General features: G+C 44.4%; 1 protein-coding gene across 1 annotated transcript; it reads right to left on the reverse strand.

Annotated features, from left to right (window-relative positions):
* Positions 1-373: 373 nt before the first annotated feature.
* On the reverse strand, positions 374-20,237 carry NOCT (nocturnin). Its single transcript, XM_068989773.1, has 3 exons — positions 20,042-20,237; positions 3,539-3,808; positions 374-2,416 (listed from the first exon to the last, which is right to left on the reverse strand). The coding sequence occupies exons 1-3, from the start codon at positions 20,235-20,237 to the stop codon at positions 1,593-1,595; spliced, it is 1,290 nt and encodes a 429-aa protein (XP_068845874.1). The 3' UTR covers positions 374-1,592.
* Between the last annotated feature and the right edge of the window lie 205 nt (positions 20,238-20,442).

Raw genomic sequence — 20,442 nt, forward strand, 5'->3', positions numbered from 1 at the left:
TAGCTTTTATTCTCATTCAGATTTACTTATGATATGGATATGATGATTTCAAACTGGTGTGCTTTAGGGTAGATAAACCATATTTAATGCCTGTCCAAATCAGTATTCTGCTTCTCAATGTGCAAATTCAGTCACTGCTAAGATCTGAACCAAATGACAGCTGGTACATATGTTCTTCCTCCTTGCCATTCCTTTCAGATATTTTGTATGTACAATATACACTGAAACCCTTATTTGTTTCAAAAGCACTTCCAATGCAGAATACCTGGAGGAACTATTTTTGGGGACTCCAACCTTGTCACCAAGTGATACCTCACAAACAGCATCAGATGCTGCCTTGAACTACACAGCCACCTTTGTCCACTCTGACTGTCTGGGATTGTGTGGGCACCACATTAACAGTATTTATTAAAAGACCAAATTTATTCTCAGATTCTCTATGCATTAAAAAAACAAGATATTAAAACACTAGCTTTAAAAGACTATTTATTAATGTAAATATTTACATCTCATGGGTTAAAATATATTAATCAGTGGGGCTGTTTTCTGGGATTTCATTAGGAAGGAGTTTCACCTTTTATCTTTACCATTTTATTTCTGAGCAGAGAGAGAATTCCAGGTTAACTTTATTCTGCTTTCTAGATCTTTTAAAACCAGTTACCTGGCTGTCTTATCTCAACCACAGCCTCATGAACAGACCAGGAATAGTTTCCCATCTCTGAAAAGAAGGTCTTACCGTCTTTAGCCACTACCACATAACAGCTCCTAAATATATATACTGTGCAAAGCACATTCAATACAATTTGCAGAGTGACTGCAAATGAATACCCAGAGCACTCCAAGGGAATACTGGAAATGTTTAACAGTGACTGATGAAGACTAGCCATGGAATCTCTTCAAGAAACACAATAATGGAGAACACAGAGGCATAGCAAAGATTTATGAAGAGCAGATCATTGAGAACTGGTATTTCCACTTAAATAACAAAAACCCCTCAAGGCTAAGTAGTCCCTTTGTACACTATTTTATTAGATTCCAATAAAAACATCTTTAAAGCTTTAAGAAAATTACTATAAATTACTCTATAACTTATGTTTTGCATGGTTTTAACATGTTCATGTTATAATTTACTTAATTTTACATGAAGATATAAAAAAATAAATATTGCCATGCATAACTTGATATTAAAAAACACAAATAAATAACTTGAAATGTTGTCTAGAGACACTGTTCCTGCATACTTGTTAATCATAGGAGACTCAAGCAAGTCTACTATTTTAATATAGTATACTCTAAAAGAAAAAGCTTCAAAACAAGCCTAATGCCCTTAAATGATCAACATATAATTAATCCTAAGGGAAAGAAAACAATGCAAAGCAATACTGGAGTGCAAAAACCTTTTTCACTGTAGGTTTTAATGGAAAAGGTTTTAATGTGAGCTAACGGGGTTCCTTCCCAAGGGCATGCTGGAAACAAGTGGAAGAAACTGGGAACCCTTCCTCAGTCAGCTTATTCTATTTCAGTTTCCTGAAACATCCCTGGTTAAGACTCTTGCGATTAAAAAGACACAGACAAGGATTTATAAATGTCCATCAAGGTTCCTCGTTAAAGCTGAAGTCACACACTAGGGACAGGTGGTCTGAAGGGTAATTGAAGGAGGGTAGCCGGTTGGGTCCAATCTGCTCCTCGGTGAGCAGGTCCAGGGCTGACCGCACGCTGAGCGCCTGCCTGGAGTACCAGATATAATCGAGCGTGTGCCGGCACTCGCCTGAGGTCCGGATCTTCCAGGTCGTGTACGGAGGTTCCGACTGCCCGTCAGCGCTCAGCAGCTTGTAGGCGCTGTTCAGATTGAGGCTGGAGGAAGCAAAGTGCTTGTAGACCTCCTCTGTGGGCTCTGCGTTGAAGTCTCCACAAACAATCAGGGGAATCTTGGCCCCTTGGGTGATGGCCTGCAGGTTTTGGAGGAGGTCACAACCTTGAGCTGATCGAAATCGCTCCCAGCCAGTGCGTGCCTTTAGGTGGGTGACGGCGATGCAGAACTGGCGGCTGGACTCCTTGCACTCCAGGGTCTGGGCAATGGCCACCTGGTTGGTCTTCAGCGTCATGGCCGTCAGCCGGATGTTGGCACTGTTGACCAGCTTGAATCGGTTTTGGAGGAAGAACAAGGCACAGCCGTCGGGTCCATTGTTGTGCTCCACGTCCAGACAGGGCGACCAGGGCTTGGGGAAGAAGGTGCCCTGATAGCCCAGTCTACTGAGGAGGGGCTGGAAGGTGTCAAAGTAGTGGTCCACCTCTTGGAGGCACAGGATATCGGGCTGGTAGGCGAGGATCTCTTCCAGGATCAGACACTTCCTTTCTTCCCACTTGAGGGCTTCGATAGGGCACTGGACAAAGTTGTCTTTGCCTTCTCCAAGAGCTGAAATAAAAAAGCCGGTCCGTTGTCAGCTGCTAAATACCTGGGGGTCTCCTTAGGTGTGACATCACCCAAGACCTTCAGAGTACGTTCTCTGCTTCAGGTGCTCTGGGGGGATTCTCTTACTGCACCGACTTCCAAACTAATTACCTCTTACCATCCACATGAAGCAAGGAACTGACTCATATTAAAACTATCTGTCTCTATTCCAGGACAGAAGACATAATAAAGCCACATATTCCAGGACATAAAACATTAAGTTTTAGCTTTAAACAATGTTCTTTGTAGTCTAAGAGATCTAAGCTATGTCAGATGAACTAAACACATTTAACCCAGTACTAGGCCTTTATAGAAACCATAAATGACACCTATTTTAAGTGGGCAGCTTTTACTTATATCTGGGAAAAGAAAAAAATGAATCAAATTATGGAAAGTCAGGGAGTATGCCCTTCTATTCCAGAAAAGGAGGGAAAAATGGTGACCCTGCTTTCTTCTTAAAATTTCAAGAGCTCCATGATCAGCAGCACTGGAAAAAGTTGACTGACACACCTGTTTTTAAAATCCAGCAGACCCAGGAAAGGAGTCCTTTCTACCATAACAAGTATCTCAAAGCACAGAGAACAGAGGCAACATCTCTGGCCTCAAATTATAATAAAGGTGCGTTTGGATAAGAATCTGGCCAGAGTATCCAGACCAACCCCCGCCCTCCGCATTTCCTGCAGAAGATTCTACATCGCCCACTCAGTAGACTCAGTTTCTCCTTGGCAAATGCTATCTTAGTGCTGTGGACTGAAAGCTGGAGACAGCAGAAAGTTTCAGGCTAATAAGAGACGGGGGCCTTGAAATCTCGATGTGCTGAGAGACAGAAGCCGTCACTGAACATGCAAAGTCTACCAACACGGAAGTAAGAAATACCCCTTAGTCGCTGGATTTATCAGTGAAAACCAGATGACTCCCTTTCCCCACCTCCCCCTTGGGAGAGCTCCTCGGGAGCTCTAGCCGCCCCACCCCTCACCTGACACCTCGCCCCCGCACACGCAGAGGTGCATCGGCCATGCGCAGGTGCACCGGGCATGCGCAGAAGCAGGGAGGCGGTGGCGGTTTGGGCAGATGCAGCAGGCCTACCTTGGGCAAGGATGTTCCACTGCATGACCCTAATGGGAGGGTGGCTACTGGGGCAGTCGGCCGGCAGAGCCACAAAGTCCCTCTGGAACCGCGGGGGCCGGGTGTGCAGGACAGCCCTGCATTCCTCCAGAAGCTCTTTGGGGTCGATGGGCTCCAGGTGCTCTGGGTCAGGGGCCACCAGGTACTCCGGGTGCTGGGACGCCGCGCTGCTGTTGAGTGTCTTGGCGAGAGCACTGTAGAGCCTGCTCGTGCCGTTTCCCATGGGATACACTGCGGGGAAGGAGACACGGTTACACACTTTGCCTTCTCCTGCCTTTCTCACTCAGAGAGACCACAAGATAAAGCAGTGTCCACAGAAGCTGGGGCCGATGTTGCCACGTTCATGGTCTACGGGGTGGATTACAGGAGCTCCCAGGTTCTAGCTTTCTAGGAGGACAACTACTTGAAATACTACAGTTGAAATACCTTGATCTTTATGGGTTATGCTAACCTGAGACTTGTCTTTATAATTTGTAGACAGTCTTACAAAAGCATGGCTAAGCAAAATCCATATTCCTTTTTCTATGTATTTTAAATGAGAACTTCAAGACCATTTTTGAAGAGCCAAATGTCAGAAAGCCTGGTTACTCCGAGATGGCATTAGAGCAGACTCTTAGTGTGTCATCTACTCAGATCCCTGTTAAGGGAAGAATCAGCTGGATTAAATTCATTTCTGATAGGGCTCTGGCTTTCTATAGGATTCTGAAAACATCACTGAGCAGTGTAGTCTGCAATCTAATCTTAATTGCCAGATTTTTTAAAAATCAGAAAAGAGGCTGGCAGTGGTGGGGGGAGAGATGGGGGTGGGGAGGGTGGGGTATGGTGGTGCAGGAAGCATTGTCTAGGTCCATTTCCTGGGGCTTCTGATTCTTATCTAACTGGATAGTAACTAAGGATAACAGAGCACAATCTTCAACAAGTTAACATGAAGAGAGAGGTATCTGTCACCTCACTAGGAGGCAGGTGATTGCTCTTTTAAAGGTCAACCTTGTTTTCTCTTCATCACAGTGTAAGTTAGGCCAGATTCTGCTTGGATCATGGCTAAGATTCCTGGTTTGGAGGAACCTGGATTTCCTGACCTCATCCAAGTCCTTGCCTTCTCTTGAAGGACACAAAAGTCTTTTTAAAACACATATTTGGCAAGCTGATTGCACCGGATACTAGCAAGCAACTGAATTCACCTTACATAGCAGGTCACAAAGGCAAATTCAAGTGCTCACCCCTAAGACCTATCCTTAAACATCAAGATCAAGATGCAAGCATGCTCTATCATTCCTTTTCAATGACTATAAAAGTAGCTCCCCAATGAGAAAGTGAGGCAAACACCAGTTTTCCCAACACACATTTCTGTGTACGTGCAACTGCCTGCAAGCCTGTTCTCACAAAGGCACATGCATGAACACGCGCACACACTTGTTTCCTGGATGTCTGACTTGAATATATTCTTTTTTAATCAATTTGCTTGCCTATCTGAGTACATGGGTCCAAAGAAATTTTCTTCTTAGCTGGCAGTACAACTTTGAAAATCTTTCTTCTGTACTTCTTGTTCAGCAAAAAGTGGTCAAAAATTCTACTGTTTTCTCAAGCATGGTTTCTAGCATCAGCAATAGCCTAAGAGTAGGCCAGTCTGTCAGGGCATCATGGCAAACTCACAAGAGTTCCAATATCTGACACCTGTCAGGCTCCAGGCAAATGAGCAGCTTGAAGCTGTTCAGTTTTAACAGGACTGGTCTGCGTCCTTCTGATGACATCACCTTCGCCAAGCTGAGTTTCAGGATGGTTGCTGCGACAAAAGAGCAAGTACCATGCGAAAATGAATGTGAAAAAGGTTAACTGTGTCCAACAGGAGTTGAAGATTTAAGGAGTTATCCTAAACCACACTTCCTCCTAAAAACTTTCAATATAAAGTGAACAAGGAACAGTATAATGTGTTAACACAATGAAAGTGCTGGAAGACATGCCCAGAAAGCCAATCAAAATTATATCCTATTATAATATAGGATAATTAAGAAAATGACAAAGTAATCTAAATTAGAAAACTTACAAATGAGGCAATGTGAAGAATTAGTAAAACAGAAAGAAATGAGGAGATAAAGCTTGAGAGATAGTGGCAAATACTATGTACTTATTTAAAGCAAAGATGCAACATATGGATAAAAAGGTTCTTGTAGCAGGAAAACCAATGTATGGAAATGAAACACATATTGATACTAAAAACTATTAATCAAGAAAACTCTTCAGAGTACAAAGTTTCGATCATGCAGGATGAATTAAGTTCTGGAGGTTTAATGTACAGCAAGGCAACTTTGGTTAAGGATACTGTATCTCATACTTGAAATCCTCTAAGTGATCTTAGATCTTAAGTGATCTCACTGCCCCCTCCACCACCCCCCAGAAACACACACTATGTGAGTGACATGTTAATTAGCTTGATTGAGGTAATTATTTCAAGATGTGTACAAATATCAAACTCAGTACACCTCAAATACACACAATGTTTGCTAATTATACCTCAATAAAGCTGAAAAAAAGGTCAATGGTTTGAAAGAAAAATTATGAGGTTAAAAAAACATGTATCACAGACACAAACACACATACCTGAGACTATCAACCCAGAAGGACCAACACCAACTGGACTGTAAAGAAACAGAAAAAAAATCCCTTGGACTCTAGGCCAGAAACAGCAAGTAACTTAGAAGCCAGAGTGTCAGACTTCAACTGTAATGTTTTTTAGACCAGAAGAAAATTGACGTTATATATTTGAAACATGTCAGGCTTTATATATATATATGACTCATGGTATGTAAGCCAAGAATTTTACATCTAGCAAAACTGAAATACTGACTCTAGGAGCACTTCTTCCAGAAAATACAGCATGGGATGGCCAACCGCAGCCAGACTGTGTACAGTCCTTGGATCTTCAGATGTTACATACATGCTCACAAGCACACAATACATGACAGGATAATTTCTGGCACTCAAAGCCAAAATGTTTACTATTGGGCCCTTCTCAGAAAAGTATTAACCACCCCTGGAAGTAGTGAACAAGCTTTAGACCAAAATGACCAGAGATACTGATATATGAACTGGTGATGCTGTATAAAACAGAGCAAAGCAAGTCTAAATGAGATTAAGATAGTACAATATCCACTGGCTATGTGATCCAAGAGTGAGCCAATGAAGATTTCAGTTCAGTTCAGTCACTCAGTCATGTCTGACTCTTTGCAACCCCATGAATCGCAGCACTCCAGGCCTCCCCGTCCATCACCAACTCCCAGAGTTCACTCAGACTCACATCCATCGACTTAGTGATGCCATTCAGCCATCTCATCCTCTGTCATCCCCTTCTCCTCCTGCCCCCAATCCCTCCCAGCATCAGAGTCTTTTCCAATCAGTCAGCTCTTCGCATGAGGTGGCCAAAGTACTGGAGTTTCAGCTTTACCATCAGTCCTTCCAAAGAAATCCCAGGGCTGATCTCCTTCAGAATGGACTGGTTGGATCTCCTTGCAATCCAAGGGACTCTCAAGAATCTTCTCCAACACCACAGTTCAAAAGCATCAATTCTTCGGCGCTCAGCTTTCTTCACAGTCCAACTCTCACATCCATACATGACCACTGGAAAAACCATAGCCTTGACTAGACGGACCTCTAGTCAGCAAAGTCATGTCTCTGCTTATGAATATGCTATCTAGGTTGGTCATAACTTTTCTTCCAAGGACCAAGCACCTCTTAACTTCATGGCTGCAGTCACCATCTGCAGTGATTTTGGAGCCCCCCAAAATAAACTCTGACACTGTTTCCCCATCTATTTCCCATTTAGTGATGGGACCAGATGCCATGATCTTCATTTTCTGAATGTTGAACTTTTTCACTCTCCTCTTTCACTTTCATCAAGAGGCTTTTTAGTTCCTCTTCACTTTCTGCCATAAGGGCGGTATCATCTGCATATCTGAGGTTATTGATATTCCTCCTGGCAATCTTGATTCCAGCTTGTGCTTCTTCCATCCCAGCGTTTCTCATGATGTACTCTGCATAGAAGTTAAATAAGCAGGGTGACAATATACAGCCTTGACGTACTCCTTTTCCTATTTGGAACCAGTCTGTTGTTCCATGTCCAGTTCTTACTGTTGCTTCCTGACTTGCATACAGGTTTCTCAAGAGGCAGGTCAGGTGGTCTGGTATTCCCATCTCTTTCAGAATTTTCCAGTTTATTGTGAGCCACACAGTCAAAGTGTACTCAAATGAGGATTTAGTACAACCAAAAAAAGAAAAGCTTGGGGTGGGGGTAGGGGTGGGACAGAGCAGGGACCAGAAAGAAGCAAGCATGTTCAATTAAGAATTATTTGGGGGAAAAAAAAAAGAATTATTTGGGGACTTCCCCGGTGGTCCAGTGGCTAAGACTCTGAGCTCCCAGTGCAGGGGGCCCAGGTTCAATCCCTGGTCAGGGAGCTAGATCCCACATGCTACAACTAAGACCCAGAGCAGCCAAATAAAATAAAATAAAATAAAATATTAAAAGAGAATTATTTGCAGTGATCATCATTAGTAATGGTAGAATCAGAATTGTTACTTACTCTAGACTGCTTAACCTGGATGTTCTAATTTCATCATTCCCTGTTGTCCTTTTTTGGTTTGGTTTTGGAAATTTATCGGGCTGTTAGCTACAAAACTCAAGGAAAACACATTCTTATTAAAGCCAGCTCAGCTCAAAATAAGCTCGTTTTGGTCCAATAGTGGATTAACTGTATTTTGTCACCTTATTTGTGACTTTTGGGGATTTTCAAAAATTAAATCTACCACCTAAAGACAAAGCCTTTGCAGCAAAAAAGAAGGACACACTGCAATGTGGGCCTCAAAGCCCCAGTTCTAGGCCCAGTTTAAGTGGCTGGATTCTGAGTAAATCCAGAATGGGAGCCGACAAACTTTGTTGATGACTTGGATGTGGCCAATGAGAGGGCAGTCAAAAAAAGTTTCCAAGATGGGTGGTTGAGCAACTACAAGGATGAAGCTGCCAATACAGGTTAGGAAAACTGGGTAGGGTTTGCAGAAAATAGGAGCTAGGTATGACGGATGTTCAGGAGAGAGGTGCAAACTGGAAACAGGCGGGAGATGTTTACTGACAGAGGACTGAGCTCCGAGCAGACTACCATGTCTGTTTGCGAACAGGGGACACATTAGAGAAAGAAACCCATCAAGCAGACTGCAGGCGCGACTGCGTGAGGGAGCTGACAAGTCCTCCCCAAAGCATTATAAACCTGAACCAGTGTCAAAACCAGCCATTTCAGTGCTCTGGATGTAGACCAAAGGCACACAACGCACTGGGAAGCCTTTATTTGCGGAAGCTACCGAACCTCAGTCTGTGCTGGTCCTGCCTGGGGCACGCCTGGCCCCACCTCTCCCTTCAGCTCTGTGGAAGTGACTCCAGCTAGATACTGAAGGATGTTAACATCTGCCCAGAAAAAAGCCCTAGGCCTTGATGGCTTTCGCTGGTGAGCCTATCCAATATGTAAACAATACCCATCCCTTCATAAACTCCCACCTACTGCTTCCCATGTACAGCCTCACTGGAAGACAGTCTGGCAGTGTCTAAAATAAATACAGAACTCATGCCCCTAGGGATTTACCTAAGTGAACTTAAACTTAAGTTCATTCAAAAATATGTATGCAAATGTATATACCCAAGTGTATTAATAAATGCCCAAACTGGAAGCAGTCAAAGATGTCCCTCAATGTGCAACCGTATACAACCACACGAAGTAGTACATAACAAGAGAGGGGAACAAGTCACAGGCATTTTGTAAGTGAAAGAAGCCAGATCCTAAAAATCCCATACTGCACGATCCCACTCATAGGGCATTCTAGAAAAGGCAAATTATACGGAATGGTTTTCAGAGACTGAGGGAGGGAGCGGTGGGTGACAAGGCAACTCTAGGGCAGTGGAACCACTCTGTACAGCCCTAGGGTGACGCATACATGACTGTGTTTGTCAAAATCCACTGACTTAACTATCCCTCACAAAGAGTAAACTTTAATGTGCAAAATTCAAAAGATCAAGAGGGAGGTGGAGGGATCAATAGGAAATGCAGACTCTGACAAATAAATCTATTACAAATATATGGCAAATTCACAGAAGGGGCTTCAGGAAAAAAGGAATGATGTCACCTTGGAAAACAGCTTTTAACTGCTAAAGGAAGGGCACTCAAGTCAGCAATTGGATGCTGACAAATGCTTTACAAATGGATGGTGGGAGTCTGATTTCTGTGAAAGAGGAAAGCTGCAGATAAATGAGGAAAGGTTTAGAAGGAATCACATGGTACTGAGGTGGAGTCAGACATACCATCCAGATTTCACGTCCCTTATAGTATACATAGATACATAGACAAAGAGCCATTAGGGATGTCTGAGACACCTTTGGAGAAATGCGGGGCCAAGGGGTTTCCATATTAACACTGAGGCATCCTTTCTGTCTTCGTTTTCAACTGTTATGAAAGCTGCTTTGTCAGCTTTAACCCAGGCAGTGGCCCCAGGCTCCAGTAGGGGCCACTGTGCTCTTCACCATTATTCATTTTTTAAATTGCCTGCTTTACCCTCAATGTCCTTAAGTGAGGCGGGAATAAGTACTTCTGTTAAATCTGGAGCCCTGATGACGTATCTTTAATACTTGACAAAAAGGAAAGTCCACATAAACACTTGTGCTGCACACAAAATACGCTGCCTTAAGCAACAGCACTCAGGTGAGTGTCTGGACTGCAAAATGAACTCTCCCCTGTCTTCACCTCAGAGAACCAACAAACTTAAAATAGTCAATCACATATGGATACAAGGCAGACATTTATCCACTAAAACGTAAGAAGTGAGCCTGTCGCTTTAAGGAAAACAACTGACAGTATTTTTGCCCATGAGAAAAATTTCCCAGAGAAAATTTTGGAAAACACATCTGCCATCAGGAGCCTGACAAGTCCCCAATACTTAAAAACTTCTCTGACAAGATTGGTGGTGATGGTTACTAAGGTTATTTCTATATTGTATAACATCTGGAAAAGCCACACAACCTAGTTAACCAACTTCCCAAATAACCAAGAAGATGTTCACTGATATGGTATCAGATTTGATGTTGCAAATAACTATTAATATAAGCTACCACAAAAGGCTACCCACAATCATCGTAAAAGACTATTAAAATAATTCTCTCCAATTATATAACCAGTGAGAGACTGGATTCATATCTTTTAACCAAAATATCACAACAGACTGAATGGAGAAGCACCTAGGAGGATATAGACAGCTGTCATGTATTAAGCCAGACTTTCAAATGAAGAGATTTCCAAAAATGTCAAATGGTGCCACTCTTTCAACCAGTCTTTTTATTTGGGAAAAAAAAAATGCTGGTTAAAAAGTAAAAACTCAACAAAAGCCAGGATTATCTGGGTACACACCTGAGAAGCTGCTGGAGTTGACCAATCTTGGGCCCAAGGAAACCTCCAAGAGAAAAGCACACCAAACCCTAAAGGACAGACATCACAGGACGGCATCGTTGGAACAGCAAGCCTGTGCTGCCACCCAGTGGCCATTGTGCTGAATCACCTCAGAAAGGTTTGAAAACTTAATTCAGCAGCTAATTTTCACTGGTCCCCTGAAGACTCCTGAATAAATGTGGTCACCTTCAAAATATTCACAAGACAACCATCGACCGAAAACAGCTTGGATGTTGGGTATGCAATATGTTTATTTAATACTTAATGAATAAATCAATAGATTCACAGTCCCCATGGCTCACAGCTTCATGGATCAAGTTCCAGTGGCTCCCTTTTTCTTACACATGGCCTTCTCGTACTTGAGAAGTAAAAGTGAAGTCGCTCAGTCATGTCCAACTCTTTGCAACCCCATGGGCTGTAGCCTACCAGGCTCCTCCATCCATGGGATTTTCCAGGCAAGAATACTGGAGTGGGTTGCCATTTCCTTCTCCAGGGGATCTTCCCGACCCCAAGGATCAAAGTTGGGTCTCCCGCATTGCAGGCAGATGCTTTACCCTCTTGAGCCACAAGTAAGAACCTTAAGTCACCCTTAATATTTAAATTACAACCACTGTTCTTCACTCATTAGTTCCATGAAGATAGGGACTATATCTGCCTTGTTTATGGACTCATGGTAGGTCGACTGGTTTCCAGAAATCATGGCTTCTCTTTTCACTAATCAGATCCTGAACAAGTTATTTCTGTGGCTCTGTTTCTTCATCTGGGGATCACCATGACCTACTTCAATGTGTTACTATGAAGGACAAGAGAGTTAAACCAGCTATACCTAGTACATTCTAAATGGCAGCTATTTTGTTATTTTTCTTTCTGGGATTCAGTTCAGTTCAGTCGCTCAGTCGTGTCCGACTCTTTCCGACCCCATGAATCACAGCACTCCAGGCCTCCCTGTTCATCACCAACTCCCGGAGTTCACTCAGACTCACATCCATCAAGTCAGTGATGCCATCCAGCCATCTCATCCTCTGTCGTCCCCTTCACCTCCTGCCCCCAGTCCCTCCCAGCATCAGAGTCTTTTCCAATGAGTCAACTCTTCCCATGAGGTGGCCAAAGTACTGGAGTTTCAGCTTTAGCATCATTGCTTCCAAGGATATCCCAGGGCTGATCTCCTTCAGAATGGACTGGTTGGATCTCCTTGCAGTCCAAGGGACTCAAGAGTCTTCTCCAACACCACAGTTCAAAAGCATCAATTCAAGAGCAGCTATTAACATTTGAGAGGCAAGCATGTACCGCACTTATCTTTCCAACAATCCAGCAAAGTAGGTATTGTATTATCCATTTTATAGACGCAGAGACTGACTGCACAGTTGGCAAAGGACCTGGCCCTGGGAGGGCTGCCTGCACCTTGGACCACTGCTCATCAACTGTCTCTGCTGGTGCTGACCCAGAGTCAGGATGACCAGATGGAGCTGTGCCAGGGGTGCGCATGGCAGTTAACAAAGGTCCAATTTCACCTCGTCCCTCTGCCCAAGTCACCACCATCAGGGCGTGCACACTGGCACAGCACAAGGTGTACAAAGCGGTGCAATGACCTGCTTTACTGGCACATGGCATTACTAGAGATATCAAGTGAAGGTCATGTCTCCCAACCTAGCGGGTCTATAAATACAAGCTCCTAGACACAGTGACAATCCCAGTGACCTTTCTTTGCTAGGCAGCAGTCAGACACAAGAATACCCAAGTGCGTTCTGGACAAAGCATAGCTGTCCCTTCAGTCATGCCAGATTCATCTTGAAAATATGGCTAGGGAAAGAGAAATCCCTCCACAATGAATACTTAGCTTAGCGTATTAAAACTGGTGGTTGATTATGAGTGGGCTGGCCAAGCATTTGCACAAGTCAGACTCTTCCAAGCAAAATGCTAGAAAACTGAAAATTGAAAAGGCAGAAACAAAGAACCTGGTGTGACAGCTGCTCTCCACCAGCTAAGACTTCGGGTTTGTGGTACTATCTGGTGTCCATCCTTAACGCTCCCAGGAGCTCAAGAGGTGCTCTGGGTTCACAGCTATGAATGAAATACAGAGCTAAGGAGTATGCTGCTATTCCTCCCTGTGGGTCAGAGGTCCACATACATCTCCCAGTGCCCTGTATGAGATGCCTATGGCTGCTTACAGTTTTAAATGGTTGAAAAAAATAAATTGTAATAATATTTCCTGACATGTGAAAACCATCCAAAACTCCAACTTCAGTATCCATAAATAAGATTCATGTATTGTCTGCAGCGACTTCCACACTATAGCAGCCAAGCTGAATAGCTTTAACAGATATTTAGTCTATTAAGCCCAATATATACTAGCTGGCTCTCTACAGAAAAGTTTGCAGACTCCTGCTTTAGATTATGAGTTGTACAGTCCATTTGTACATACTTCACAAAAACCAACGAAAGACTCAGTCATTTAAAATAGGGAAAAACTAATTTTCATATACAGATTTCCATAACCTTGCCTGAACAATTACAGCACATGTAGGAAAAGAATCATCTTTTTTAAAATGTGTGGTGACACTGGCAGCAGTTTTTAAATCTCCAGTCCAATGACTCATTTTTAAGATGGGAATTGATAAATAATGTACAATAAGCAGGTCATCTGACATGAGGCCAAAAATACATTATTCTCCTTCCTAAGAGCTTTCCGGAATAAAGTACACACATGCATATTTTTCTGAAGACTGAAAGAATATGGGTAAAATCAGAATTCCAGGAAGACAGAGACAGGTGTGAATTAACAGAGAACCCAGAGTGGAGGGCAATGCAGTACAAACGACCAAAGGTAAATTAAATATGGCTCTTCCCAAGGGAGCTTTGAAGAAACCCAAAGCTAAGTCCACCACGACAGAGGGCAGGAGAGGCGAAGGGGCCATCGTTAGGGTCATTCTCTCAGCAATGGTGTTTTACTTGAGACAGCTGCTAGTTCTGTCACTTCCCCTCTCAGACAGAAGAGGGTGGCCTCTGGCAGCTGGAGAACAGGCTTCAGAGATGTGGGCCCTGGATGGACGGGAAGGGAGGCAGAGCAGACCAGGCGCTAACCATGGGCCTCAGGGATATTTCTGAAGGCACAGCTGGAGGGGTGAGCTAAGCATTGGAGAATACAGAAGGGAGCCTGCCTGCAGCCCCCACCCCCAAATCTCCCCAACTACAGAGAATGCAAACTGCTCTCCCAGGAGGAAAGGTCCGGGGGAGGAACAGGCTCACACAAGTATATAGGACACAAAGTAAGACTAGGCTTCTATGAAGAAAGGAGCAGAGAATTAGAAAATGTCCAAAAAGTGCAAGCAACTGCAAAATAGACATGTTCAAAAAAACCTCACAAAAAGAGATAAATTCTTTAAAAATGCAAGAGGAGCCACAGAGGGTGGATCCATATGGACAATCTGTCTAGCAGGAGTTTAATAATATGACAACAGGGAATGTGATAAAATAGTGATGAAAATGATAAAATTCAAGAAATAGAAATCTTCCTGGGCTAAAGAATGGTATGTCCTGGCGCTTCCTTGGTGGATCAGTGGTAAAGAATCTGCCTACCACTGCAGGAGAAACGGGCTCAGTCCCTGATGTGGGAAGATCCCACATGCTGGGGAGCAGCTTAAGCCTGTGCTCAACTATTGAGCCTATGGCTCAAGAAACTGGGAGCTGCAACTCCCGAAGAACTTGCACCTGAGGACCATTGCTCCGTTTTGCAACAAGAAGCCACCACAATGAGAAGCCCGTGAATTGGGACTAGAGAGTACCCCTTGCTCTCCATAACTAGAGAAAAGGCCACACAGCAATGAAGGCCCAGCACAGAAAAAAAAAAAAAAAAAAAAGAATGGTTTGTCCTTAGGCTGAATGGGCTCATCTGATGCTGAGACATTTACCCTGGCAGAACTTCTGAACACCAAGGACAAACAATCCTCAACTTCTAGAGGATAATGGGTACTGTCAAAGAGATTGAGGTTCTGAGGCAAAATTAACAGATACGTTATTTTTAAAAAAATTATATTTTAAATTGTCCTGAAAATTTTCCAAATAAAATTTAGAATGAACCACTGGAAAGAGAAATTGTAGAACACGTCTCAGCAAATCTATTTGACCTAGAAAATCTGAAAGATGAACATCTTCAGCAACTCCCCCCACCCAGTGAAAGCAAAACATAAAGGAAACAAAAAACCATCATGTCCAGGGTGTCAGTAGGATATGCAAAATAACATCCTTGTACTCTGTACTGGATGGACCTGCCCCAGCACTGGACGCGCAGAGTGGGGGACAGGCTGGGAAAAGCAAAGGAAAATGATGCACGAGGCACTTCCTGGACACCCTACTGCAACTTTTCTTTACTGCTCCATGATCCCAGCTCCATGTAACTTTGGACTTCTCAGACTACTGCAGTTCCAAAGGGAAAAAGCAGTTTTTAAACCATTCTGCACAATCCCTCAGAATCCAAGAGCCGTCTCTACTGGAGACTAACTTCTGGGGACGCTAGTTAAGAAACTTCTAGCAGGCTTCCAAGCATTTAGCAAAGCAAATGTCTCACTGGCTGTCTGCCCAGGCTATACATCAGAACTAGCAGATGCTCAAGGCCCACTTGCAGAAACTAAAATTCAGATGATCTGAGTGGGACCCAGCCATTCTTTTGATAGCGTTTTACTGAAAAAAAAAAAAAAAAAAGTAGTCATTCCTCAGGGATGGGTTCCAGGACTCTCCTTGGATGTCCAAAATCTGGTTGCCTAAGCTCCTTTTATATAATGATGTACACCCTTGGTATCTGCATCTGGGGACTCAACCAACCTTGGATGAGGAACCCACCCATGGCGGGGTGGGGAAGAGGGGGGGCTGCATTTTATAAAGACATTTAAATCTGACAGGTATGATTTTTTTCGTAGCCCTCTTTCTCCTGGACATTCCCGCCCACATCCCCGACACTGATGCTGAATTCTGTGTAGCTGGTAGGTTTCAGGTGCTGCTTTGAGATCACATAGAGACAAGAAGACAGCTAAGATTTTTGCTTGAGGTCATACTCCTTCCTGTACGAAGGCTGCTCTCCCCACTCTGAAACAGCAAAGCCAGGGACTTCCTGGCTAGGACACTGTGCTCCCGATGCAGGGGGCTGGGTTAGACCCTGGTCCCCAGGAACCAGTTTCCACATGTCTCAACAAAGATCCCATGGACAGCACAGCCAAATATTTTTTAAAAAATAACAAACCCCAAAATTTTCATTGAAGTACAAGTGGGTTTACTATGGAACTAAGCGCCCATGCACATCATCCTTGCATTCAAATGGGATAACCATTCAAGTGGTTAGCAGAGTCCTAGGAATCCTGATCACAGATCTTAATTTCCAATACAATTAGTCATGAGACAATAAAACATTTGGCCTTTTAAGTGTACTGTGTTCAGTAAAACTTATGGATCAGTTGCTATCATGGTTTCTAATTCAAAAGCCCCCAGTAACTCACTGTATTTAAGCTCTTGCCGTTGAATGCTATAGGAAAACAAATAGCTTGTTCTCCTACAAAGAAAATATATTTCTATAGAAGCTTGATAATTACAAGCTGTTGCACTTCTCTCTCATAAGCAGATTACTCACATTGTTAAAGGACATACTAAATAAAACCGCCTCCTCAGATGAGCTGGTATTTGCTTTTAAAATCATACCAAGAAAAAAAAGCAATGTGTTCCAGTGGTAGAGAACAGTATTTCAGCCAACTCTTCATTATCTGAGGAGGTGGCATCTATAAACCCATAGGTGACACCAGACCATGTTTCATCCAGCAGAGTAACTGACAGCTGCTGTTTCTCTACAGGCCGTGTGACCCTTCTGTGAGAAAAGGTCCCCTTTAAATAACCCAGCATCTGATGACTGCAAAGGGGCTACACTCACCTTTCCAGTGACATCTGACTGCCACAGGGCCTAAGTTATGAAGGAACTGATTAACAAATAGGGTCAACTTGGGATTTAGCAGCCCCCCGCCCCCCTACAAAGATTGGAGCTTCCCAGGTGGTGCTAGTGGTAAAGAATCTACCTGTCAGTGCAAGACGTCAAGAGGCTTGGGTGTTATCCTTGGGTTGGGAAGACCCCCTGGCTAAGGACATGGCACCCCACTCCAGTATTCCTGTCTGGGAAATCCCATGCACAGAGGAGTCTGGCGGGTTTATGACCCATAGGGTCCCAAAGAGTGAGACATAACTGAAGCGACTCAGCACACATGCACCCCAAAAGATGCTGGAGTGAGCGAATTATAGCTTTCAGTTTCTTGAAGACTTTCTCTAGCTAGATGTCTAAACCTTGAGGCCTGTAATAACAATAATCTGCTTTTTATTTATGCTGTCATTTTGTTAAGTAATGTGGAATTCAGGACCCAGCCATAACAATTCTTTTTATTAAGTCTACAATAGGATCTATGAATCTTGGGAAACATTTGGCAAAGTACCTCCTCTTTCACCCTGCCACCATCCATGCCTCACACCTTCCACTTTGCTCCTGGCTCTCCCCAAGCAAAATGTTTTTAATCTCTTTCAATCTTAACTGGACTTCAAGGACCAATTCAAATGCCAACCACTTTCTGAAGCCAAAATGATCACCACTGATGGAAGGGACTTCATGCTCTCCAGCACCCTTGTGCCATTTGCAAACCTTTAACTGAAGGAGAATAATAAGAGTTGTTTTATTTCTTTAAACACTCAGGTCTTTGAGCAAAACACATCTCTCTGACTGGGCACTAAACTCAGAGGCAGACCATATCTCACATTCTTTTACCTCCTATAAAGTGGCACTTAGCTCAAATGGTAAAGAATCTGCCTGCAATGCAGGAGGCCAGGGTTCGATTCCTGGGTCAGGAAGATCCTCTGGAGAAGGGAACAGCAATCCGCTCCAGTATTGGTGCCTGGAGAATCCCACGGAAAGAGAAGCCTGGCGGGCTACAGTTCGTGGGGTCGCAAAGAATCGAACACCTCTGAACGACTAACAATAGAGAGAGACCAGAAACAGAAAGACTTTTTCAATGAATGAGTGAGTGATCAAAGGATATGCAAATGAATGCATTCATGAGTTTCTCCCAACAAGCAGCTGAAGCCAAAACTGAGCAAAATGCGAAACTGCTCTAGCTCTTGTAGTAGTTTAACAGCCATAAATCCTTTCAATTTCTTTCTAAAACTAGGGGATTTCAGGGGACTTCCAGAAATTTCACTAAGCATCTTTCTATGTCAAAGGCCTAAGATCCAACATGTCCTGACCTTTCTTCTGGCTAACAGCACAGCTCTTATCTGTATTACACAAACTATGTGTATTCCCAAAATGAACCTACTGGCTAACTCTGCCCCAGGACCCGCAGGAAATTTAAGGTAAGAGGTTAAGACAAGAGATATGGTGCTACAGAAGACACCAGTTGATTTTCTTTTACTTCTCCCACCTCAAACCCAACAATATGCCTCTAGAAATTTTCCCATTCTAACAGTTATTTCACAAATGCCAAATTCCTACAGAACTGCAAAGAACATCTCAATGACTGTCAGGTTCATCCTTTTTTAAAAAAAGAACAAAAGAGTTTAGTCTCCAGTAATCAGTTTAACATCCTAATATTTTTTATTTTTGGTCACGCTGGGTGGCATGCGAGACCTTAGTTCCCTGGCCAAGGGTGGAATCTGTGACCCCTGCAGTGGAAACGCAGTCTTAACCGCTGGCCGCCGGCAAGGTCCCTTCACAAAAAGAAAATCCTAATTTTAAAAAGAATGTCTCAATCTAAACATCCGCCAATAATCTGAATAGAGGCCAATCATCTGAATAGAGTTTAAAATCTTGACTTCAATCACACTTTGGCTGATCATTTTCAGTAAAGAAAGCCACATTGAACATACTCTTTCTACTGCTCTATCTGTTCTGAAGTTAATACAAAACTTGGGAATTCCCTGGCAGTCGAGTGTTTAGGGCTCTGCCTTTTCTTTCTCTGCCCTGGGGGTTCAATCCCCCGTGGGGGAATTAAGATCCGGCAACCCGGGTAGGGCGGCGTAAAAGAGAACACAAAACTTTTGGAGCAAAAGGTAGTCGTTTACAATCTCAGATGTCTATACGTCTTAAACAGCAATAAACTTGAGTACGACTAAAATATACCTGCTAGCGTGATGAAACTGCCCACTTTTGAAAGAAAAGCTTTATTAATTTTTACACTATGACTAATTTGTATGTAAATAGTGGCCGCGGTACTGAGGCCTCAGGCAGAAACTTCCGTGGCCTAAAAAGGGAAAATCCAGGGAACTTCCCTGCGGGTCCAGTGGTTAAGACTCCACGCTTCCAATGCAAGGAGCGCAGGTTCGATCCCTGGTCAGGGAAGTAAGATTCTGCCTGGCGTTTCCTTCCCTGCAACCCAAGTAAAATCCAGAGCACGTGACCTATAGAACAGGTTCTTGGCAAAGAGATGGCATCATCTTTACAAGATCTTAACCCCAGGTATACAGGACGCATAATGATGCAAATATTAAGACTGGAAGGCTCCCCCAAAATTCAAGTAGATGTCCAAAGAGTCAATGCGTGTTCATACGTTTTTCAAAACTCATACCACCTAAGCCACGCAGGCCACAGGATCAGGTAAGCGTAACTTCATATACATATTGCATAAAATGTTCCACCATTAGCGCAATAAGTAAAACAAATAATCTGCGGCCTCGGAAGGGGAAAAGATAACGTAGGTCAAGAGGGAGAAATACTAAAACCGCGGCATCAAAAGGGAAGGATTAAACGGGAACCTAGCACGGGGTTGCAGCTCTTACCGGACGCGGTGCAAGCCCCAGGCAAGAAAAGGCGAGGGCAGAGCGGCAAAGGAGAGCAGAGACGGCGGCTCAGGGAGAAGAGGCACCGCTTCCCGGTCGCACCCCACCGCCCGGCAGCCCCCGGCTTCCCATTCATTCCCCGCCGTCTCCAGGTGGCGGCCGCCGCGTTCTCCGCCCGGAACGGCGGTGCACTCACCTGTTCGGGAGCACGACCTCGCGACCTCGCGGGCCGCCGAAGCCGCCGCCAGGAGCCGGGGGGACGGGAGCCGCGGGGCGGCCGTGGGCGAGAGGCGGCGCGGCGGCGGCGGCGGCGGCGGGCCGGGCGGGCGGCGCAGGCCGGGCGCGTCCCTCTGCAGCAGGGCGGAGCAGAGCCGCCGCGGGCTCTGATACATGCCGGGCGCCGCCGCCAAAACCGCCGCGGCCCCTCGCGCGCCCCACCGACCTGCGGGCCTCGCCGAGGCGGGCGAGCCCAGCAGACTCTTGGGGCCGTCCGAGCAGAGGCTCTGGGGCTCCTTCTCTACCAGCCGCGGCCCGGGGGAAGGTCGCAGGCAGACGAGCCCGAGACGGCGCGAACGAAGCTGCGGACGCTGTGAAGTG

Source organism: Capricornis sumatraensis, chromosome 17 (genome assembly GCF_032405125.1).
Source record: "Capricornis sumatraensis isolate serow.1 chromosome 17, serow.2, whole genome shotgun sequence".
Classification (NCBI taxonomy): Eukaryota; Metazoa; Chordata; class Mammalia; order Artiodactyla; family Bovidae; genus Capricornis; species Capricornis sumatraensis.

Excerpts from the sequence above, each read along its gene's own strand:
- NOCT (XM_068989773.1), bottom strand. The coding sequence starts at position 20,237 with ATGTATCAGAGCCCGCGGCGGCTCTGCTCCGCCCTGCTGCAGAGGGAC. Across the intron at positions 3,809-20,041 it reads GAGGTCGTGCTCCCGAACAG|TGTATCCCATGGGAAACGGC; the intron begins GTGAGTGCACCG and ends CCTTCCCCGCAG. Across the intron at positions 2,417-3,538 it reads GTGGAACATCCTTGCCCAAG|CTCTTGGAGAAGGCAAAGAC; the intron begins GTAGGCCTGCTG and ends TTTTTATTTCAG.